Source organism: Littorina saxatilis, linkage group LG1, assembly GCF_037325665.1.
Source record: "Littorina saxatilis isolate snail1 linkage group LG1, US_GU_Lsax_2.0, whole genome shotgun sequence".
NCBI classification, from domain to species: domain Eukaryota; kingdom Metazoa; phylum Mollusca; class Gastropoda; order Littorinimorpha; family Littorinidae; genus Littorina; species Littorina saxatilis.
Genome location: NC_090245.1, coordinates 14456800 through 14481799, shown reverse-complemented (window position 1 = coordinate 14481799; position 25000 = coordinate 14456800). Strand labels below are relative to the sequence as shown.

General features: G+C 41.4%; 1 protein-coding gene across 7 annotated transcripts in view; it reads right to left on the bottom strand.

Moving 5' to 3' along the window:
* The window catches only part of LOC138962461 (F-actin-uncapping protein LRRC16A-like), a 73107-nt gene that overhangs the window by 32524 nt on the left and 15583 nt on the right, over positions 1–25000 (bottom strand). For all 7 annotated transcript variants that reach the window (XM_070334290.1, XM_070334324.1, XM_070334297.1 and 4 more), the window contains exons 5-24: positions 23847–23974; positions 22335–22503; positions 20375–20448; positions 19009–19173; positions 18444–18538; positions 17209–17399; positions 15830–15907; positions 14916–15100; positions 13367–13518; positions 12258–12357; positions 11363–11417; positions 10123–10226; positions 8346–8483; positions 7397–7490; positions 6011–6109; positions 4743–4871; positions 4162–4278; positions 1426–1488; positions 1000–1109; positions 474–561 (exon numbers count right to left, since the gene is read on the bottom strand). In XM_070334290.1, the coding sequence (XP_070190391.1) occupies positions 474–561; positions 1000–1109; positions 1426–1488; positions 4162–4278; positions 4743–4871; positions 6011–6109; positions 7397–7490; positions 8346–8483; positions 10123–10226; positions 11363–11417; positions 12258–12357; positions 13367–13518; positions 14916–15100; positions 15830–15907; positions 17209–17399; positions 18444–18538; positions 19009–19173; positions 20375–20448; positions 22335–22503; positions 23847–23974 (2334 nt within the window). The remainder of the gene's footprint in view (positions 1–473; positions 562–999; positions 1110–1425; positions 1489–4161; positions 4279–4742; positions 4872–6010; positions 6110–7396; positions 7491–8345; positions 8484–10122; positions 10227–11362; positions 11418–12257; positions 12358–13366; positions 13519–14915; positions 15101–15829; positions 15908–17208; positions 17400–18443; positions 18539–19008; positions 19174–20374; positions 20449–22334; positions 22504–23846; positions 23975–25000) is intronic.

Sequence of the window (25000 nt, the reverse complement as noted above, 5' to 3'; positions counted from 1 at the left end):
GGGTCATGGTGACCTTTTTTTCAAACTAATATTTGTTTTTGTTTTACAAGCAGGTAGTCTTGCCTTTGAAAACTGGTCATCTTGGCATGGCAGGCAGTAAAGCTAAGTCACAATACATTATGCATGCAAGGAATACTCAGTGCAAAAACAAAAGTCAACCAGCTGATTTGATCAGTTGTCTATCATGTTTGCATTAGTTTTCTCTACTTTCAACTGCAAAATAACTGGAAATAACCTGTGAATACAACTACTAAAGGCTTGTAACATTTCTGATCAGACATCTTCAGATGATTATTCGGAATCATATCCCCGAATAAACCAACAACCTCCCCCCCCCCCCCCCCCCCCCCCCCCTCCCTAAAGAGAAAAACAAAAAAACAACAACAACAACAACCATGCGTAACAAGAAAGAAAATGAAATTACTAGAGTAAAAAATAAAGACACTACTTGAGGCATTATTTGCAATACTCACCAAGCCTTTGTGGCTGTCAGACAGTTTGCTGATGACCTCATCAATGACGCTGTCTGAAATGTGGGCAGCTACAGCCAGGTTCAGTTCACTGAAAAATACAGAACAAACTTTCAATACACCCATAGGCAGAAAAAAACAAGAGGGGTGACAAAAATATGTATACAGAAAATACATTGTAAATTAATAAATAAATGATAAATAAATGAATGAATAAATAAATAAATAGATAAATAAATAAATACATAAATGAATACATAAATACATAAGATAAATAAACAAATAAATAAATAAGCAAATAAAAATAAATAAATAAATAGATAAATAAATCAGAGGAAGCTTGACACCAACAGAAGCATTGGAAACTAGAAAACATCAATCAAATAATTTCGTCTCTAATACGAACAAGAGTCATTCCAACATTTAAAACATCAACCAGTCTGTATTGAAACATTTCAGTCAATCTTCTCTAAAATTTTACAAAAGCAGAAAAACATGGAGCAGAGAAAAAAAAAGATTCAGAACTAACCTGATTTTGTTGAAGACATCAGTGGCAACACTGTCCAGAACAAACTTGGTGAAATCTTTGGGAAGGGAGCTTCGTGGTTTGCAACCTGTTTCTACTTCACTCCTGAATTCCTGTTGACATGAAGAAGTTTAGTAAGAAAGCAGAACACTTCTCTCCGGCTTGAAGTAACTCCAGTACCAAAAGACAAGTTCCGGTGACATTCAATCAATTTCATTTCGAGCCTAACCGGATTTCTATTTATACTACGCACTAAACAAGCAGTAATATCCAGTAATGTTCAATCATCTCCATATCCAGTAATATTCAATCATACCCTTAACATCTAACCTTAATCAACCACTCACTCCGACAGACTTCCCAGCCCCATCTCCCTTCCCAAACCCCAAACATGCAGCCAGTCTCTCATGCAAGAAAGCACAGGTTTACCTTATCAGTCATGACTCCTTCGCAATGCTGGGATGTACACTTCAGCATATCGTCCACACTTTTCTGGAAAAAAAGAGAATCGGAAATGATAATTTAACCCCTTCACTGCCCACCCCGTACTAGGTAAGGGTCATTTTCGGTTTGTCGTACGCCCATAACCGTACCTAGTACGGGGGATTTGCATCAGCAACATTTCCGGACATTTCTGAAAACTAAATGGGAGGTAACCACTGTCCAAGTACTTGTAGGGGTTCTAAACACAGTTCTTTCCCATTGACCGTTCGGATAAGTTAGTACCACGTGGTGAAAACTTTGTTAGAAGTGTAGAACCGATCTATAGAATTCACAATGGCGGCCGAAAGTCGGACCTCAACTCGTAGACCTGTTTTCAAGCGATACAGTGTTCTGGAAGCTCTACAAAAAGTGATTTATGGATTACCACACAGAAGAATACTTTTATGGGCTGTAATGTGAGTACCTGATGTTTGACACCAGTTTTAGCAGTGTTTTGTGTGGTTTTACGTGCTGCAATGTGTGTGTGTAAGTCCGGAAACTGTAATTTTTGACAAAAATGGTCATTATATCAATTTTTACTATAACAATCACAAAGTCCAATGATCATGTCATCCTATAATAGCCAAGGGTATAAGCAAAACACATGCCAAAGATCTAAGAGATATCTCAATAAATGATCGAGCAGTGAACAGATTAGTGAACCTACCGAAGAAAGCAAAATTTTGCCCTGGCACACAGCAATACCAAAATGCTGTTATACTGTGGCAGTGAAGGGGTTAAAATTGAAGATAGCTGCTTTCCTGTGAAGTATTATTAATGTACCAGCACTAGTATTGCCTTCTGAATTTTGTGCTTTGTTTTGACACCTGTCTTTCTTCTCTTCAGCCATTAGCAGCACAGCTGTTCCTGGCTTGCATTTTAGTGCAAGTTAAAAATAGCAATGGCAGAAGGAATCATTTGGCTACCAACAGCTGCACCCAGCACACTGTTAAGCTCGCTTGCTTGTCATACCCAAATGCTTCCGCGCTACACCGGGAGATGGGCCTTATCAGTGTATGGCACTGTACTGGGAGATGGGCCTTATCAGTGTATGGCACTGTACTGGGAGATGGGCCTTATCAGTGTATGGCACTGTACTGGGAGATGGGCCTTATCAGTGTATGGCACTGTACTGGGAGATGGGCCTTATCAGTGTATGGCACTGTACTGGGAGATGGGCCTTATCAGTGTATGGCACTGTACTGGAAGATGGGCCTTATCAGTGTATGGCACTGTACTGGATGATGGGCCTTATCAGTGGCTGGCACTGTACTGGATGATGGGCCTTATCAGTGTATGGCACTGTACTGGGAGATGGGCCTTATCAGTGTATGGCACTGTACTGGGAGATGGGCCTTATCAGTGTATGGCACTGTACTGGGAGATGGGCCTTATCAGTGTATGGCACTGTACTGGGAGATGGGCCTTATCAGTGTATGGCACTGTACTGGAAGATGGGCCTTATCAGTGTATGGCACTGTACTGGGAGATGGGCCTTATCAGTGTATGGCACTGTACTGGGAGATGGGCCTTATCAGTGTTTGGCACTGTACTGGGAGATGGGCCTTATCAGTGTTTGGCACTGTACTGGGAGATGGGCCTTATCAGTGTTTGGCACTGTACTGGGAGATGGGCCTTATCAGTGTTTGGCACTGTACTGGGAGATGGGCCTTATCAGTGTTTGGCACTGTACTGGGAGATGGGCCTTATCAGTGTTTGGCACTGTACTGGGAGATGGGCCTTATCAGTGTTTGGCACTGTACTGGGAGATGGGCCTTATCAGTGTTTGGCACTGTACTGGGAGATGGGCCTTATCAGTGTTTGGCACTGTACTGGGAGATGGGCCTTATCAGTGTTTGGCACTGTACTGGGAGATGGGCCTTATCAGTGTATGGCACTGTACTGGGAGATGGGCCTTATCAGTGTATAGCACTGTACTGGGAGATGGGCCTTATCAGTGTATGGCACTGTACTGGGAGATGGGCCTTATCAGTGTATGGCACTGTACTGGGAGATGGGCCTTATCAGTGTATGGCACTGTACTGGGAGATGGGCCTTATCAGTGTATGGCACTGTACTGGGAGATGGGCCTTATCAGTGTATGGCACTGTACTGGGAGATGGGCCTTATCAGTGTATGGCACTGTACTGGGAGATGGGCCTTCAGTGTCTGGCACTGAGCAGCCAGCAGCTGCTGTGTTATCTCTGCTGTGGGGGAAAGGATGGGTGCTAAAAATAGCTCAGCCTGCCTGCAGCAAAGGAGGCAGAAATGAAGCCCTGGGAACTACCGTGAGCACTAACTTAGAGTAACAATGCCAACTTCACAATAAAGAGATTCACAATGGTAAAAAACAGAGTGAATCTGCAGCTACTGCTTTTCTAACCTTAAAATGCTTAAAAACCTTTTGTCACCCACGTCTACCATCACAGGGGCAGAAATACTATCACACTCACAGCAACATCTGGTTCTCATTTTTTTTAAACCGCAACATTTTTGGGGTTGCAAATGACAATAATTTAACAACTTTTTCCGGCAATAAACAGAATAAAAAAACAATGATAGGTATGCTATTGGAACAGCGATCTTCAACTTGCTGATCCTGAATTTTGGAATGTTGGCAGTCTATTTGTTTTCGGATTCCTGCAATGGACAGTCATCTTTACCAGCATGCTTTGCACTCACTTGCATAGTTTCCTCCATGACACTTCTGAGCTTGTCAGCCATGTTCTGCAGAGTTTTCTCCAGCTCATTGCCGGAATCCTGTGTTCTCATGGCGATCCCTTGCAGTTTGGGCAGTAACTACAACAGTAACAATATACACAAAAATGATGATGCTATTTACATCACTCAAACCCATTTTAACAATGATTTTGACTTCAATCACAAAATACAGACGCACTTCCCTTTATGCATCCAACAGCATGCACATTTTTTTTAATAATTTTAGTTGTGGACCGTCTCTTTGGGGCTCTCTCTGGGTCTCTCTCTCTGGGTCTCTCTCTCTCTCTCTCTCTCTCTCTCTCTCTCTCACTCACTCTCACTCACTCACTCACTCACTCACTCACTCTCTCTCTCTCTCTCTCTCTCTCTCTCTCTCTCTCTCTCTCTCTCTCTCTCTCTCTCCCACACACACACACAAACACATGTGCACCCCCCCACCACACACACACACACACACACACACACACACAGAGAAAACCTAAGAACATTTATATAAATAAAAATAAATATAATGTTTTCACTGGATTAATTGCAAATCTCACCTGTTTGGAATTGTCAGCATCTTTGATGACCTTCTCAGCATGCTCAAGGTCCTCTTCGGAAGCCCCCGTGTTGCTCACCTTCAGAGCGTTAACTGCGTCCTGCACTTGTACGCACAGTCGATCAACCATCTGGTTCAAAACAAGAAAAACAAGAAAGAAGGTAAGACTGATGCAAAGGAGATCCAGTTCAAAATAACGTACAGTGGGACCCCCTTTAAAGACCCCCCAATTTAAGACTGAGCCTCTCTTTTAAGATCCTGTTTTCTCAAATTGTCTGTTCATAACCTCTGTAAACTTACCCCCATTTTAAGACTCCCTCCTTTTTAAGACCTGATTTTCTCAGATTTTTTGGGGTCTTACAAGGGATCTACTGTACATGTACTTTTTTTTCGATAATGAGGCTGCTAGAGAGGGAAAGTAAACACAAAATGATAATCACAGAACCAAGAACCAACGTTCAAATTTTGTGCACACATAAAAATCCTGAAACAGACAGACATAGAAAGACAGTGTTCACATTGATTTTTGCTCACACCAAATATTGCTTAACAGGCAAGAAGAATACTTCCCTCTTGATCCCGGCAGAAGGTCAAACTAAGATGCAGTAAGAAGGAAAATGCTTTATTTTGATATAAAAAATGATCAGATGTGACCAGCTAGTAGGACTGAACCGTTAACAATTCCTTTTCTGGTAATTTAATATTAAAAAAACAGCGAAGTGTTGGAAATTTCAAGTTAACGCCAATGATGAGACATACAGACTTCAATATACAGACAGACAGACAGACACACACACAGGTACACAAACACACATGCAAATGCTCCTGTTGTGTGGAGCTGATGAGGAAACCTTGCTGGAGCCTGTACTGCTTTTTTGTTTGTTTGTTTGTTTGCTTAACGCCCAGCCGACCACGAAGGGCCATATCAGTGCTGCTTTGACATTTAACGTGCGCCACACACAAGACAGAAGTCGCAGCACAGGCTTCATGTCTCACCCAGTCACATTATTCTGACACCGGACCAACCAGTCCTAGCACTAACCCCATAATGCCAGACGCCAGGCGGAGCAGCCACTAGATTGCCAATTTTAAAATCTTAGGTATGACCCGGCCGGGGTTCGAACCCACGACCTCCCGATCACGGGGCGGACGCCTTACCACTAGGCCAACCGTGCCGGTTTCCTGTACTGCTGATTAGAGGCAAACTTGTGTGGATTGAACAAACAGACACACACTCACACAGGTACACAAACACACAAGCAATCGCACCTGCTGTGTGGAGCTGATGAGAAAACCTTGCTGGAGCCTGTACTGCTGGTCAGAGGCAAACTTGTGAGGACTATGGTTACGTTGCAGTAACAGCTCCACCTGAAAACAAAAAAAATGACTCGTATTTTACCAATTTCTTTTTATATTTAGTCAAGTTTTGACTAAATATTTTAACATCGAGGGGGAATCGAAACGAGGGTCGTGGTGTATGTGTGTGTGTGTGTGTGTGCGTGCGTGCGTGTAGAGCAAACTACTGGGCCGATCTTTATGAAATTTTACATGAGAGTTCCTGGGATTGATATCCCCGAACGTTTTTTTCCTTTTTTCGATAAATGTCTTTGATGACGTCATATCCGGCTTTTCGTGAAAGTTGAGGCGGCACTGTCACGCCCTCATTTTTCAACCAAATTGGTTGAAATTTTGGTCAAGTAATCTTCGACAAAGCCCGAGGTTCGGTATTGCATTTCAGCTTGGTGGCTTAAAAATTAATTAATGACTTTGGTCATTAAAAATCGGAAAATTGTAAAAAAAAATAAAAATTTCTAAAACGATCCAAATTTACGTTTATCTTATTCTCCATCATTTGCTGATTCCAAAAACATATAAATATGTTATATTCGGATTAAAAACAAGCTCTGAAAATTAAATATATAAAAATTATTATCAAAATTAAATTGTCGAAATCAATTTAAAAACACTTTCATCTTATTCCTTGTCGGTTCCTCATTCCAAAAACATATAGATATGATATGTTTGGATTAAAAACACGCTCAGAAAGTTAAAACAAAGAGAGGTACAGAAAAGCGTGCTATCCTTCTTAGCGCAACTACTACCCCGCTCTTCTTGTCAATTTCACTGCCTTTGCCATGAGCGGTGGCCTGACGATGCTACGAGTAAAATGGCATTGCGTTTCATTCTGTGAGTTCGACAGCTACTTGACTAAATATTGTATTTTCGCCTTACGCGACTTGTTTTTTAATCAATTTCTTGCTTACTTAGTCCTTCTTGTCTTCACTTTCAACAGTTGTTTTTTTTAGTCTAAAATTTACTAGCAACATCAGACCCAGCGCTTGGCTCCCACGCTGGAAACTTTCTCGTGCACACAACCCCTGGTGTCTGTGAAAAGCTTGCCAGAATATGTGAGTCAACATACATGTGTACAGTCCTCACTGAGTGTTGGTGCTTGTTTTAGTTATCCACATACAAGACTACTAAGAACTCATGAGCATAAAAAGGGACAGAAAAAACACTTTTATCCCATGCAAGAGCTACTAGTCAGGTCTAAGACAAATAAAGGGCTGCACTACAGTTAATAAATGATGGCATACTGACGATCACAGTGTTGCCGAGGCAGAGGATAGAACAATTCTGCTTCTTGGTTCTCACCTTCTGCAGAGCAGTCTCGGTTCGCTCGGCTTGTGTTCTCATGGCTAGGGCTGCATCGTTGACTGGGAAGGGCATTCGTTTCAATGTGTAGTTCCTGAAGACACATGAGTTCACAAGTTTGCTCCACAGAATCTTTTCATGATCTCATTCTGTCATAAACCAACCTCCACTGCTACTTTGATGAACAATATGTGACCCTCCACCACGAAATGAGTCGCATGTCACCTCGCGCGGTTCTGCGCTAGGCTTCATATAAGTCCGGGGAGTGTCTGGTAACAGTGTGAGGGTCACCTTAGTCACAGGCTTATAACTCAAACAATTTTCGCTCTTTTCTAAAACGGTTTTCACCACTAGATAGAGCATACAAACCTCTGTGGGAAAATGTAAAAATATGAAAATCATGAAAATGTGACATGCGACTCATTTCGTCGTGGAGGGTCACATATGTTCATTCAAACAGTGCAAAGTTTGGGGAGAAAAGGGGAAGATAGAAGAGAATTTTAACAGAAAGATGACGGTAATAAACTCATTCACATTATCCCAAACTTGCGGCTACTGCTTTTTAATAAGACCTGCCCCTGTTGTTTCAGAAAAAGACAAACAGTTCAGCTGCCTATCAGCTAACTCTCAGCTTCAGTCAAATGAATCTTCTAGACTCATGATGGAAACAGCTGTGCGTCACTTATACAAATAATTATCTCCAGCATTTTGACTGAGGTGTGAATTAAATACTCCTTGCAGCGTAACTGATCTGGATCATATAAACTATAAACACAATGAGAATAAAAATCAATTTCAGCTATCAAAAACAAATTTTATTTTTTAATCCAAGAATTCCTTGTCATGAAAGTACATTCTTGTTCTTAATTCACACAGGTTACTGTTTTCCTCCTATTATCAAACTTCTTTCATTGAACTGAACTAGTAAACTTTTATACAGTCGGCTTACTTTTCCAGGGCATCAGCGATGTCCTCAAAGCCCTGAGCGGTAACGCTGTTTTTGTCCCACACCACTGTGTGAAGCTTGGTGTTGATCTGCAATGCTTTGCTCAGCATTCTCGCCCCAAAGTCTCCCATGCTGTTGCCACTGAAACACAAATGTACAACATGACAACAAAGTATTTCTTCTTCTTCTTCTGCGTTCATGGGCTGAAACTCCCACGTTCACTCGTGTTTTTGCACGAGTGGAATTTTACGTGTATGACCGTTTTTACCCTGCCATTTAGGCAGCCATACGCCGCTTTCGGAGGAAGCATGCTGGGTATTTTCGTGTTTCTATAACCCACCGAACTCTGACATGGATTACAGGATCTTTTTCGTGCGCACTTGGTCTTGTGCTTGCGTGTACACACAAAGGGGGATAAGCCACTAGCAGGTCTGCACATAAGTTGACCTGGGAGATCGAAAAATCTCCACACTTAACCCACCAGGCGGCCGCGGCCGAGATTCGAACCCTCGACCTTCCGCTTTGGAGGCCGACGTCTTACCACCACGCCACAGCGCCCGTCACAACAAAGTATAATAGTGCGCTCATCACTTTGCACACATTCTGAATAGATAAAACAGTGGAATCCACCTTTCAGGACCTTGAAAATTTAAGACCTTGCGAGTTCGTCCCCACGTTCGGCGAGAGATTTATTTCTCAGAGTCATCTTTGTGTGCAGACTCTCCTCGGTGTCCGAACACCCCCGTGTGTACACGCAAGCACAAGACCAAGTGCGCATGAAAAAGATCCTGTAATCCATGTCAGAGTTCGGTGGGTTATAGAAACACGAAAATACCCAGCATGCTTCCTCCGAAAACGGCGTGTGGCTGCCTAAATGGCGGGGTAAAAAACGGTCATACACGTAAAATTCCACTCGTGCAAAAAACACGAGTGTACGTGGGAGTTTCAGCCTACGAACGCAGAAGAAGAAGAAAAAAGACCTTGCTTTTTCAGATTTTCTATTCAGAACCTCTGCAGATTTACCTCCCTTTTTTAGACTCCATCCTTTTTAAGACCTGATTTTCTCAGATTTCTGATGGTCTTAAAAAGGGGGTTCCACAGTGCACTACCTAATACAACATATTGACAAATTTTACTTTTATACCATGAATATGATTTTGAGAGTGGCGTATTTTAATGGCAATAAATTAAATCACCAAAAGAATAGATGCTTTCACCAAAAGAATTGCTTAGTAAGCAAAAGATATTCCAACAAAAAATCGGATGTTTTCACCCACAAAATAGATGCTTCTAGCAACAAACCAATTGATTCTAAGCGAAATCAGTGAGTCAAAACAATGACCACCACTCACACTGTGTTTCACTGTGTTGGAGAATGACTATCCATTTCTTTTGTTGAAACTATATTTTCTTTTGCCTGAAGTAGTCAATCTTTTGTCTGATTATATTTGCTTTTGCCAGTTTATTTTATTTTTTGTTCAGACAGCAATTCTTTTGGCGGATCAAATTTTTGTTTTGTACTTTAATTCTTTGTCACTCAAGCCATATTTTCTTTTGGTGAAAGCATCTATTTATTTGGTAGAACCATTTCTTCTTTTGGTTCATTAAACGGGTGCCTATTTTAATCAACCTCACAAAATTAGCTATTGACCTGGAGACTGACAGACAGACAAGAAAAGAAAAGACACAGAGACAGAATCAGAAAGCAGAAGGTCAGCCAAAAGAATGAACAGACAGCATGCACAGACCCGCTAACAGATCACCAATTGAAGTAACATACCTGAGATCAATGTTCATCAGAGAGTTGTTGCTGCCCAGTGCATTGATTATGCATGCTGTGTCGTTCTTCAGTTTTGAATCCGCCAATGATAGAGACTCCAGCATCTGGAAAGTAGAAGTTCTTGTGAAGCATTGATCAACACAAACAGAAAAGACAACAGCAACCAGTTTGGGTAAATTCTTTATTAGTTCTTGTGAAGCGGCAACTTGCAATCAATGACTTCAGTCTAAAGTGCCATCAATGTCTAAGCTCTTCTACTGATAAAAACCTACCTAGCTTACTCATTAGTGAAACGAAAAAACTTTAAAAAATGTAAATGAAAACAAGTTTGGTCAGTCTGCAAAATCATGTCAGGCTGTGTAAGAATAACAGCTTAATAGAGTCACCAAATACCCTGTGACACACACACACTCTCTCTCTCTCTCTCACTCTCTCTCTCTCTCTCTCTCTCTCTCTCTCTCTCTCTCTCTCTCTCTCTCTCTCTCTCTCTCTCTCTCTCTCTCTCTCATTACATCATTATTTAATAAAGCTACCCACAGATATGGGTCGGTCAACTTGATCCCACCGATTCCACGAATTGACCTGTATAAGACCAGTCTTGCTTTTTCGGGTACTTCAGTTTGGAATTCGCTTCCATCATCCTTTAAGCACTTAAAGTCATTAAAAAGTTTTAAAAAATGTGTTAAAAACCACTTAATGTCTGAGTAGTTTAACGCCTTTTGATTTACCACACTTAGTATTACGTCAAAGATATGCTGTGCATTGTATGTTCTGAACATATTTTTGTTGTACTATTGCTACATGTTCGATTGCTACCAGCTTGTATTTATAATTACCTGCATAGTATGCATTTGATTTTATGAATAACCACATATGTATGCTCTTCATGCCTCATCTTCATCATCATCATCATCATCATCATCATCATCATCATCATCATCATCATCATCATCATCGTCATCATCATCGTCATCTTTATTATCACGTGCTGAAGTTTTCCGACCTCCTTTTGTTGGTTAACTTTTTAACTTTTTAATTTTTAATTTTTTAATTATATAATTGTGTGTCTATGCGTCCCAAGGACAGATTGTAAGAAAAGGCGTAGCCTTAAATCTTAATCCTTGTTAAATAAAGTTCAATTCAATTCAATTCAATTCTCTCTCTCTCTCCTATGAGAATCAATCAGAAATGCAGCTTTCGGAGCCCCATATCCAAAAGCTTCCCTCCAAACTGTACTTACAGTGTTCTCTTCCTGTAGAAGCTGCACGATGGTTTCCAGCACAGACCACATGTGTCTGAAAAAGAACAAGAAAAGCATTTCCTATTAATTTCTTTCAAAAGCAATAACAAAGAAATTAACAACAAAATCTTCAGCGTTGCATAGCATTTAAATAAAAAAGAAGGTGTATCTAAATACAGCTACAGTAACATCACACAAGAAAACATAAAACCTGGATCCAAAACGATTCCCCAAAAGCGAATTTCATTAACACTTTCTACCCCACCTATGTTGACCAAGTTTTTTTTTGCCGAGATCAGCTGTGCTGCAGCAGGTCACTCAGAATTGTAGTAACTGTGTATCAACACGGTGGAATGCAGGCGTTAGATCGACGTTACAGGAAGCGACTGAAGCTAACAGTCTGAGCGGATATATCCGTACCTCACCGGGTCAGATAGAGCCATATGAGAGACAATGAGTTAAAGTTTTCATCTTCTTGAATGCATTTTATGTCAAACTGGTAAAAGAATTGGTAAAGCAGACTTCACTCAAGAGTATGTCTGTCTGAAATACATTTCATTTCAAAGTGTTTTACCTGTGACTTTATAGACTAGGAACTAGAAGAAGACACCGAAAAGCTCAAAACCTGCTGCACAAAACAAATCAATTACCTGTGTCTTCGACTCTTGCGATCTTGATATTTAAGAGTCAATGTATTACTAAGCTGAGTTCTTTTTCTTTTGATTGTCTTATTATCAGTACGTCTGTCCACCAAAGACCACCATGGCAACAACTAGTAAATGCTTTGTTTTCTCTATGATTAAACATTCCAATAAATTACCTTTCTTGTGTGTGTGTTTTCTTGAATCAAAAATATTCTTTTTTTATCAATACATGATTTCAAGAATGCACTTACTTGGGTTTGATGGAGCCAAAGTTCCTTCCCACAGCCAGGTGCTTCAGGTGTTTGTTCTTGGCAATCTCTGGTACCAGTGCCTTCAAGTCTGCGTCAAAACCTGAACATAACAAGCATTTCTGTTATTCCATGAACAGTGAACATTCACGACTTTAAAAATTACATGTAAAATGTGCGAAAGTAGAAACCCTGGAGACCAGCCAAAAGTGTCCCTGTCCTTTGGGAACTTAAATTCACAGCGAAAGTCTTAGGGCTTGGAAACAGAAATTCACGCATGCAGGACAATCAAATTGGGAAGCGAAGTACTGTATGGCAGCTCGCTTTCCCCAGCTACTTGTTATGTGACTGGTGCCTGAGTGTCCTCCATCGCTTTCACTCTCTCGTGAAAAGTTATACACTTTAGCTCACCAGGAGCGCTTATTCACAGACCTATAAATATGAGAAAGCATTGGTTCCTTTGAGGTGATACTCATTAGAAGCCTTGCGTTACAGGTGCAAGTGTCCCAGACAGTACAGTACAATACAGCAGGACCTGCAATGTGTGGACCCTCCCATGAGAGGACACCTCCTTTAAAAGGACACCTTCTCTTGTCCCTTTTTATATTATCTCTACCAAAGTATACCTGTCATGAAAGGCCACCTGCAATGTGGGGACACTTTTGGCTGGTCCCAAGGGTGTCCTTTCATCACAGGTACCACTGTACTACACAATACAATACAATACAACACTATCAGCCATGGGAATTGGATAAAGTAAAAATGTGGAAGTAATATCAAAGTCGACGGCGCGAAGCGCCTAGCCTTACTAGGGGTGGGGGTCCGGGGGCATGCCCCCCCTGAAAATATTTCTCCAAAGAACCCAAATTGTGCAATTTGGTGTCATCTGAGCTCCAAGTTTGCCATTCAATTCAGTTTTCAGAACCATTTTTGCCTCCCCCATTTATTTTTCGGCGGACACTTTTGCTTTTTTGGCGGAACACAACAAAAATGTCGGCGGAAATTTGCCTTTCGGCGGACAATTCCCATGCCTGCACTATACACATGGAAAACCATGATGCAATGTTTCCATTGTGTAAGACAGAAAGTCACAATACGAAAAGAAAACATACCATTGTTGCTTACGTCGAGACGTCCCAGGCAGGGGATATTAGAGATACAGCTAGATATGACCTGTGCTCCCTGCGACCCAAGTTCATTGCTGCTCAGATCAAGGTCAAGGTTCTTCAGGTGACGGTTGCTCGCTATTCCCAGAAGTAGCTCTCTGCACAAAGGACAAAACTTGTTGACAAGAAACAAAAATGCTTGTGATGATAAAAAAGAAGCTTCTGATTAAGCTCTCAAAACTTCCAGTTTAAGTTGAAAATAAATCTGCCGAACAGAAATTCTACTTCTTTTTATATTTAGTCAAGTTTTGACTAAATATTTTAACATCGAGGGGGAATCGAAACGAGGGTCGTGGTGTATGTGTGTGCGTGTGTGCGTGTGTGCGTGCGTGCGTGCGTGCGTGTAGAGCGATTCAGACCAAACTACTGGACCGATCTTTATGAAATTTGACATGAGAGTTCCTGGGTATGATATCCCCGAACGTTTTTTTCATTTTTTTGATAAATGTCTTTGATGACGTCATATCCGGCTTTTCGTGAAAGTTGAGGCGGCACTGTCACGCCCTCATTTTTCAACCAAATTGGTTGAAATTTTGGTCAAGTAATCTTCGATGAAGCCCGGGGTTCGGTATTGCATTTCAGCTTGGTGGCTTAAAAATTAATTAATGACTTTGGTCATTAAAAATCTGAAAATTGTAAAAAAAAATAAAAATTTATAAAACGATCCAAATTTACGTTTAACTTATTCTCCATCATTTCCTGATTCCAAAAACATATAAATATGTTATATTCGGATTAAAAACAAGCTCTGAAAATTAAATATATAAAAATTATTATCAAAATTAAATTGTCCAAATCAATTTAAAAACACTTTCATCTTATTCCTTGTCGGTTCCTGATTCCAAAAACATATAGATATGATATGTTTGGATTAAAAACACGCTCAGAAAGTTAAAACAAAGAGAGGTACAGAAAAGCGTGCTATCCTTCTTAGCGCAACTACTACCCCGCTCTTCTTGTCAATTTCACTGCCTTTGCCATGAGCGGTGGACTGACGATGCTACGAGTATACGGTCTTGCTGAAAAATGGCAGCTACTTGACTAAATATTGTATTTTCGCCTTACGCGACTTGTTGGCTTTCCGGTCCACAAACCAAAGTGTATTCTCTCTAGCTCTTGTCCTCCTCCCCTCTTCTCTCACTCTCTCCCTCTCCCCCCGCCCCCCTCTCCCAACCCCCCCCCCCCCCCCCCCCCCCTCTCTCTCTTTCCGTATAGGTTTTGCAGTGATTTTGTATTAGTGTAGACATCTGTAACCTCTGTTTTGTTTCTGTTTGCAATTCTTTCTTTATTTGGTGTTTAACGTCGTTTTCAACCATTCAAGGTTATATCGCGACGGCTGTTTGCAATTGTTTGTTATTATCTATCATCAGTTTCTGTCTTAGTTTGAGCAGGGACAGATTGTAAGACTTGACGCCAGCCTAAAATCTCCATCCTTGAGTAATAAAGATTGTTCGTTCATTCGTTTGTGCGTTCTCTCTCTCGCTTTCTCTCTTACTTGACAGCGTCAGGGGGTAGTCTGGTGGAGGAGACGTCTAGACGCTGCAGACTGCATGTGCTAGCAAAGAACTGTTTCCAGGCAACAGGGACCACAGTGTCCTTGGTGCGTTTGTGCGTGAAGGTCGTGCGGGACAGTAGCAAGGTTGCCAAGTGCGGACAACCCAGCAACAGTGGACTGACCAGCTGTAAAACATTCAGGATAATTGTTCAGGTCTAGTTTAGTTAAGCAATCTACAAAGTCTGGTTTTACAAATGAAGAATACGCGTGCCTGTACGAAAGTAAAGAAGTATTTGAAACTTTCACACACACACACACACGCATGCACGCGCGCACACACACACACACACACACACAAACAAAATATGAACTTGTTACTCACACATACACACGTGTTCACACTAATTTTTAATGTTTGACAAGTGTCATATTCATCTCACTCTTCTCTGCTGATAAGAAGCTGCCGCTGATACAAAGCAGCTGAACTTATCAAATTAAATATGGCAGAATCACTAGTTTTGGGCTTCAAAGGCTGGCACACAAGGGAAATAACATAAAAACTACATAAACAAGAAATTCCTCCGAGGTAGGAAAAACACCCCCGTCCTTACCATTCTCACTGCCACCAACTGAGAAGGTTATTTCCCTCTGACCATTAATATGTCCCTCTATAAGTCCTTGTAGAATCTTAATCCACCAATAACTCCCTAACCGTGTGTTTGACTGGTCCCAATTTTTGTAAGGACCGTCTCAGGAATGTATAGAACCTGTTCACCAAGTTTGGTGACGATCGGTCCGTTCATTCTTGAGATCTATATGCGAACACAAACACACAAACAAACAAACACATCGACCGAATCCTATACACACCCCTATACCGGGGGTGTAAATACAAACACAGATGCACAACTCACACTGTCCATAGCACAGTCCGTGGCAGACAGATCCAGGGTAGTCAGCACGTTAGGTTGAGCCAGAAGCAAATATAATCCCTGTAAAAACACACCACACAGTTACACATGTAACCCTTATTCATCAAACGTCTGAGACACAAACACAATAAAACTTGGACTAATTAAAAAGGCGCAGACACACAACCTACCATCCGTCACACACTGACACACACACTGACACACACACTGACACACACACTGACACACACACTGACAGAGAAACCAAGAGACAAACTGATGCACACACACAAAATAACAAGAGCAAGAAAAGAAATGCAGCAACAGTTCAGTAACTTAACCCTTGCATGCTTCGAATGTACACCTTTCTCATGTGTTCCTATACCCACTTGTTTCCCTACTCTGCAAGACTTATCTTTGTTCTGACTTAAAGGTAGACCAGAGTCTCAATCCGAGCCCCAACTGACCCAAAACCACAATCTGTCCCAATCCGCAGCCCTGATCCTAATAGTGATGACCCAGACTGCCCAGTTTTCAAATCGCCTGGCTTTCTCTTATCCAGAGAAGTTTGCTATAATACTGAGAAAAAAGTCACCAAGATTTTTTTCTCCGTAAACAGAAGCATTGCTTCAGGGCTACCTTTGGACCATGCCAACTACCTAAATTTGAACAGTGCATACAACAGCGCTTTGGGCTCCAGTGTCAGATCAGTTACTCTCTATCTTCTTCTGCGTTCATGGGCTGAAACTCCCACATACACTTGTGTTTTTTGCACGAGTGGGTTTTTAGTAATTTTAAGTGTATGACTGTTTTTACCCCGCCATTTAGGCAGCCATACGCCGCTTTCGGGGGATGCATGCTTGATATTTTCGTGTTTCTATAACCCACCGAACTCTGACATGGATTACAGGATCTTTTCTGTGCGCACTTGGTCTTGTGCTTGCCTTTTCACAGTAAGGGGGTCAAGACACATACGTTGACCTGGGAAATCGGAAAAAAATCCATCCTTAACCCACCAGGTGTGGCCGGAATTCAAAACCACTTCTGCTTGGGAGGCCGCCATCTTATCCACTAGGATTACACGCAAGCACAAGACCAAGTGCGCACGGAAAAGATCCTGTAATCCATGTCAGAGTTCGGTGGGTTATAGAAACACGAACATACCCAGCATGCCTCCCCCGAAATCGGCGTATGCTGCCTGAATGGCGGGGTAAAAACGGTCATACACGTAAAATTCCACTCGTGCTAAAAACATGAGTGAACGTGGGAGTCTAAGCCCATGAACGAAGAAGAAGAAGAAGATCCACTAGGATACTGCGTCCTTTTATCTTTCACCTTCCAGTCACAAAGTTCTGTGTACCTGCACCATCTCATCCACTTACGCTAATGTCTTCCCCTTTCTGTCCGCACTCTGCCACTTTCAGCGTCTGCAGGGAACTCAGCAGCGACTGGCTCTGCGAGATGGTGTCGGCCGCCTTGCTCAGACAGCGAGATGTGATCGCCGTGCGTGAGATGTCCAGATGGTGGAAACCTCGCGACAAACTCTTCAGCGTGCCCATCAGGTGGGTCACTCCTGGGAACAAAAAATTCAAGGTATGTAGTGTTTAATGTTAGAGTGTTTATTGCAATTTTTATTTATTTTATTCATGTAACCCTAGGGGTTTTTTGAAATAAATATTGACTTGACTTGACTTGACTTGAGAGACGAAGAATGTGAGATACAGCTTATCATTTATCGCTGATTGCAAAGGCAGGCACACCAGTTGGTCCGACAAATGCTGCAATATTTAGTCTTGAGTCAAGCTGACAATTTTTGCAGGGGTGGAGCGCTTCCTCGCGCAGACACTGGAAACACGCTGTGCAGATTAACCTGTAGGAAATCTCCTTTGATATCTTCCTTATCTATTTTTCTGGAGCTACGAAACCGAACAATGTGAAATCGTCTTCTCCGAATCGGCGAACTGCAGCTCGGTGATAACTGTATCTATACCACAATCCTTCACGCGATCTGACCTAACCTTGACCCCTGACCTGGTCTACATACCACACACGACACAAACCAGTCACCTGTTTTTACCCCCCCAAAACCCCCCCACCACCCGTTTTCTTTGGATACACACTTTAACTACATACGTGCCGACAAAATGTTGTTCATTGCTTCAATACTTTGAAGCTGTTGCTTGAATAATAACCAGGTAAAATTAGTATTTCAGTGTTCAGTCAAATGTTAAAGTTTCTACCACAGACATACATACACACTTACATACATACGCATGCACGCACAGACAGACAAAAGTTAGCATCGCATAGGCTACACTTACGTGAGCCAAAAATGGCAAGAAAAATCAGGCTGGAGAACAGCTGTGACAAAAGAATTCTCTTAAAACTGGAGAAAAAATTCTTTGGCCCAATTTTCTCTCTCCAGCCTACAAAAGTCAATAAATATCCTCAATTGCTGGAACTGGTAAGCATAACAAAAGTCAAGACATACGACCGCCCTATTTTTATTTACTCAAACCGGCATGGCTATCATGCAAAGGCAGAAAGGAAAAGAAACATATCAAAGTAGCACGTCTACAGTAGAAAGCAGGGTCAAGAAATAGCCAGCATTCCTCACCTCTGTCTTCAATCAGGTTACCAGAGATGTCAAGGGAAGACAACTGAGTTCCACTGTTGGACAGCAACGCTATTGACAGTTTCTGAAGGAAGTCCCTGTTGGAACCGAAAAAATCATTAATCATTTGTTTCATAAATTAACTGTTTGTAACAAGACAAAGCACTATATACAGCATTTAATGACTTTAAAAGTTCAGTATCCAGTGAGTACATGTAAGTTGTAACAAAAAAAATGTGTTTATTCAGCCTCAGCACATATGTGTCATTAGCTCTTCGCCGCCGAAAAAAATAACAACTCTTTATAATCCGCTTTGACTCACACTGGAACTCTTCTTTCAACTGTTTTCAACACACATGCACGCACACACAATCACATGCATACACAGACAGACAGACAAACAGACAGACAGACACACACACACACAAACACACACACACAATCACTTACAAACACAAATACATACCCACCAAACACACACACACACACACACACACACACACACACCCACCCACACACACAGACTACACAAGGATCTTGGACAGTGGGAAACGAGAACAGTTCTCACGTTTTCATGCCAGTATTGGCCAAGTTGAGATGCTCGATGATGGCATTGCGTTTCATGACTTTGAGGATTTCCGAACAGGCTTCTGGCAACAGCTTAACATTGCTGACGTCCAGTGTCGTGAACCAAGTGTTGTGTTCTAATGCACCAATGATCGGCACAAAGTCTCTGAGAAAAAAAAACCCAGAAAATAAACAACATGCTCTGCTGGGGGTAAAGGGCCTATTAGTAAGTAAGTAAGAACAACAATCCTTGAAAAGCTTGTCAATTGTATTACTCTAATAACAATCCTTGAAAAGCTTGTCAATTGTATTACTCCATATCATCCTTCTGAAGGAATTCTTCTTCTTTTCGTTTGCTCCCTCTAGACATCCCCTCCTGTGGCACTCTCAAGGAATGAGCTGTTCAATCAAATGCCTCCTGGAAAGGATTTCAGGACACGCTTCTGGCATTTGTAACAGGTAAACATTGCTGATGTCAAATGGTGTAAACAATGTATTTTGCTCCAACGCACCAGTGATGGGCACAAAGTCTCTGTGAATAAAGAATAGAATTAATTGAACAAAAATATCGGGACATTTGTTTCAACATTACACAATGGAACCCCTTTTTTTTTTTTTAAATCCTACCTTCTAGCTGCTAATGATTTTTTTTCTTCTTAATACCGCAGAAAAATCTGACTACTTGCTGCCCTACATGCCAGAGGGCATAGCAGGCATTGGTTTAGTAATCTGACTACTGTTCAAAATTACAAAGTTACTTGAAAATAAAGTCTGATCATGCCCCGACCTTTATCAAATAGATGAGTTTCGAATATAACTCTGCCGGGTTTGCATGTGTTAAGAAAGAGTGAATACTCTTGGAAAATAAGAGGCATCGCTTTCCTGCATGACATTACAGACCAATCACTAGCAAGTGGCCTGTTTCCACACATGGACAAGGATGTCGTAAAGAGACATACCCCTCGCTAGTTATTGGCCTATAATATAATATTGGTTTTATGTACAACCGTATATGTCCTGCGATATATTGTATGTTATGATATTTTGCAATGATGTTTAGCCATAGTTCGTTATACGCGTAGGTGTGCGAGAATATGTAAGCGCAGTGCTTTAAAGATGTCCATGTTATATAGTGCTATATGTTTTATGTAAAATCAATGTCTTGTTTGTATTATTGTTATGTACCACCCCTGAATTTTTCTATGAGATAATAAAGTATTCTTATTCTTATTCTTATTCTTATGTCACACGAGAAAGTGTGCCCCATATTTTCCAAGAGAATTCACTCTTTCACGTTCCCATAAAAACCCAACAGAAATTTTTCCGAACATCATCTATTATGAAAAAAGAGAACCGAACACACTCACTTGGCACTGAGATGATCAAAGTCCCGCAAGGACAGTTTTCTCGAGTCTTGTGATAGGTATATAGTATCCACATCCTGAAAAGCAAAAGAATGTATCAGAAATTGTTGAAGATAAACCACCTACTATTCATTGGCAATCTATCTGTTTTTAGCAGTCTTGCTGTTTTGGGATTTTCACCTACATGTACTACACAGTCATGTTTCTGCAATCAGTCAAAATAGGCTGGAACATTCTGTGTCAGATTGATATCTGTGATATTTCTGTCCCTGTCCCACTCACAGAAAATGGCTGCACAGGCGACAAGCTATCTAGGATATATAACATGAAAATAGTTTGTGCACATTCCTTTATATGAAGAGTAAGGAATGAAAAGAAGAGAGACAGAAGTCCTATGACATTTAATTTCAGATTTGGAATAATAAGAGATAATGATAATACGCGAAAGAAAATGGCGTACTTTCCATCATGACAATTCACTATACATCACGTGCCGTCATTCCTTACTTAACCCCTTCACTGCCCACCCCGTACTAGGTACGTGGTCATTTTCGGTTTGTCGTACGCCCATAACCGTACCTAGTACGTGGGATTTGCGTCAGCAACATTTCAGGACATTTCTGAAAACTAAATGGGAGGTAACCACTGTCCAAGTACTTGTAGGGGTTCTAAACACAGTTCTTTCCCATAGACCGTTCGGATAAGTTAGTACCACGTGGTGAAAACTGTGTTGGAAATGTAGAACCGATCTATAGCATTCACAATGGCGGCCGAAAGTCGGACCTCAACTCGTAGACCTGTTTTCAAGCGATACAGTGTTCTGGAAGCTCTACAAGAAGTGATTTATGGATTACCACACAGAAGAATACTTTTATGGGCTGTAATGTGAGTACCTGATGTTTGACACCAGTTTTAGCAGTGTTTTGTGTGGTTTTACGTGCTGCAATGTGTGTGTGTGTGTAAGTCCGGAAACTGTAATTTTTGACAAAAATGGTCATTATATCAATTTTTACTATAACAATCACAAAGTCCAATGATCATGTCATCCTATAATAGCCAAGGGTATAAGCAAAACACATGCCAAAGATCTAAGAGATATCTCAATAAATGATCGAGCAGTGAACAGATTAGTGAACCTACCGAAGAAAGCGAAATTTTGCCCTGGCACACAGCAATACCAAAATGCTGTTATACTGTGGCAGTGAAGGGGTTAACAATACCATCCTGAAGAAGTCAACGACAGGCTGCCGAAAATTTGACAACTGGTTTCTGTTTCTGTGTTATCTTTATGTTTTAATATGAGTTTATCTACCGTACTTTCCGGGTGACAAGGCGCTTCGTTATCTAAGACGCACCCCCTTCTTTTTAAAAAAAATTGTAATCCAGTCACCCAATGGACGCAGGGGGCCGATAGGGCGCACCAAAATGACCCAGTGTTTGCCATGAGAGGTGGTTCCCCTGTCATATCTGAGAGAGGAAACACTTCCTGCACCGGGGTCAGTGACCGGTCAGTGACCGACTTTAACTGAGTGAAAATATGTGTGCTCTGTGTGTGCAGCCAGATCAAAGGCATTGTGATAGCTGGGTGGGCTTGTTAAAAGACACGACCTTCTTCCCAGGGGTCAATGACCCAGTTTTTGCCATGAGAGGTGGTTCCCCTGTCATATCTGAGAGAGGAAACACTTCCTGCATCGGGGTCAGTGACCGGTCAGTGACCGAGTTTAACAGAGTGGAAATCTGTGTGTGCGGCCAGATCAAAGGCAGGGCAGTACCTAGTAGCTGAAACATGCATTATCACAAGTTGTTTGACTGGTACTCAAGCGGTCTCTTTGATTTTTTTCGTATTTCATACACGGATTAGGCGCTTCCTTATACAAGACGCAGGGGTCGAACTCGAGGTAAAAAGTCGCGCCTTATGACCCGGAAAGTACGGTAAAAGTAAAAATGGTTTAAGTGGTCTTACCCAGGCCACCTCCTCTCGGTACGGAAGCCCATGGTAGTCGCACATGCAAGCATACTGAGTGGTGTACCCACCGCAGGGCCCCCCCTCCTTGCGTTCCATCCCTCGGATCATGTCGTGCATCGTGCGTAATCGCTCAGGGGGGATCACCTCCACCTTCACTATTAGTCGTCTGCGTTCAGTGGAAAAAGTAAACATGAGCATTCAGGTAAGAAAAATATATTCCGCCAAAGGTTCAAACCTGACCTCAAGCCAAAACAAGGGTACACTTAGTAAAATATTCACACAATTAATGACAAACAAACAAAAACAAACAAATAAACATTTAATCAAGTTCTTGTATATATCTCATATACAATCAGTTGCGAACTGTGAATTCAGATAAGACAAATCCCTTTGATTTATATTAAAAATATGCCTCAGTTGACATGGCAGATAGGTAATAGGCTGACAGATCTAATTTTATTTTGTTTTATCCTGTGGTCAGGCCTGCCTAACACTGATATATGCAAGCATTTGTTTCTGCATAACCTCAATGAAAGTGAGCATCACATACAGTGGAACCCCCCTTTTAAGACCCCTTAAATTGAGTTAAGACTTTCCCCTAGCTCTTAAAATCTTGCTTTTTCACATTTTCTGTTCATACCCCCAGTAAAGAAAAATCTCGACTTTAAGACTCCCTCTGTATTAAGACATCAATTTCTCAGATACTTAGAGGTCTTAACCCCTTCACTGCCCACCCCGTATGTAATACGTGGCCATTTTCTGTTTATCGTACGCCCATAACCGTATCTCATACGTGGGATTTGTGTCAACAACATTTCAGGACATTTCTGAAAACTAAATGGGAGGTAACCACTGTCCAAGTACTTGTAGGGGTTCTTTCCCATAGACCGTTCGGATAAGTTACTAACACTGTGGCAGTGAAGGGGTTAAATGGATGGGAGGAAGGGGGGGGGGGTGAAGGGGGTGCTTTCTTTCTTTCTTTCTTTATTTGGTGTTTAACGTCGTTTTCAACCGTTCAAGGTTATATCGCGACGGGGAAAGGGGGGGGGGGGGGGGGGGGGGGGGGGGGATGGGATAGAGCCACTTGTTAATTGTTTCTTGTTCACAAAAGCACTAATCAAAAAATTGCTCCAGGGGCTTGCAACGTAGTACAATATATTACCTTACTGGGAGAATGCAAGTTTCCAGTACAAAGGACTTAACATTTCTTACATACTGCTTGACTAAAATCTTTACAAACATTGACTATATTCTATACAAGAAACACTTAACAAGGGTAAAAGGAGAAACAAAATCCGTTAGTCACCTCTTACGACATGCTGGGGAGCAGCGGGTAAATTCTTCCCCCTAACCCGCGGGGGGAGTGCTTGGAGTGGAGGAGGGAGCTTGAAGGGGGGTGGGAGGGGTGCGGGTAGTGGGGGTTTGGGTTCCCACTGTATGTACATATTCTTGTCTTTATAACCTCAACCGATTCATAAAGCCACGTAAACAAGCACCTAACAGACTTACTCCAGTGGGAAAGCAGGAAAGATCTGCTTGAGGGAGATGCCGATGTGTGTAATCATATGGTTGACCTCCTCGGTGCTGGCTTCCAGAGAGGTGAATGTGTACACCTTGCCTTCCACAGTCAGTAAAAGCTGCAAAACCAAAAAGCAATTCATCAGTCCATTGATGAAACTATCGATCACTATATCAGTGATACTCACACCCATGACTGGTAGTACCTGACAAAAAGAGCAAAGAAATCAATCAGTAAGTCAATAGACGAATTCAGAAAATAACTCGGGTTTGCATGGGTTGTGAAAGAGTGAATACCCTTGCTTTTAGTTTACTAGGACAAACATTGGAGGGGCCAATCACTAGCGAGAGGCACAGTGTCTGAAACATGTGGACAGGAGCACATGTGAATTTATTTGTCTGAGGAAAAGCAAGGGTACTCACTCTTTCAAAACCCATACAAACCCGACTGAGTTATTTCCGAAAATCGTCCATAGCCTCTAACATACAGAAAGATTTTGTCAAGCTAGCTTGTAGTCAAGGACAAGAAGAAGTAAGTAGTGAGGCAATCAATCAGCCAATACACTTAAATATAAATCATCACTGACAGTGACAGCCACAAAAACTAATCACAGGTGTCAACCTCATTAAAAAATATTGTGTCAATATTGCATTTTACAGGTGCCGTACACATTGCTATACAGAATCGATAGGTCTTGTATTGTGTCAACCTGACAGTATCTGTCAACTCAGTTGACCTACTCAATATTAAGGTTAAGAGAAGATTATTGAACACAGACATCATATGGTTACCACTTATAAAGATTATATCTGAACATTACATTTCTAATGTAACGCTATTTAAAACAGACGAATTTATATTGTTCTGCATTGTATTTCATTTTGTATTTATAAACTGCATCAAGAGAGATTCAGAGAGATAAAAAAAAAGGACTTCAGCACTCAAAAATCAGAACTGAATTTAATTCACCAGGTTGTAATCAAATATACACCGGAAACAATCACATGTAGTTAAGCAAAAAATCAGGTATCCTGAGTCAGCAGTCCATCAAACCCAAACCAATCAACCGTGTCACCGAATTTTAGGAACTGGCCCTGACCAAAAGCCACAATAATAAAAATAAAAATGTATCAACAAGACAGTA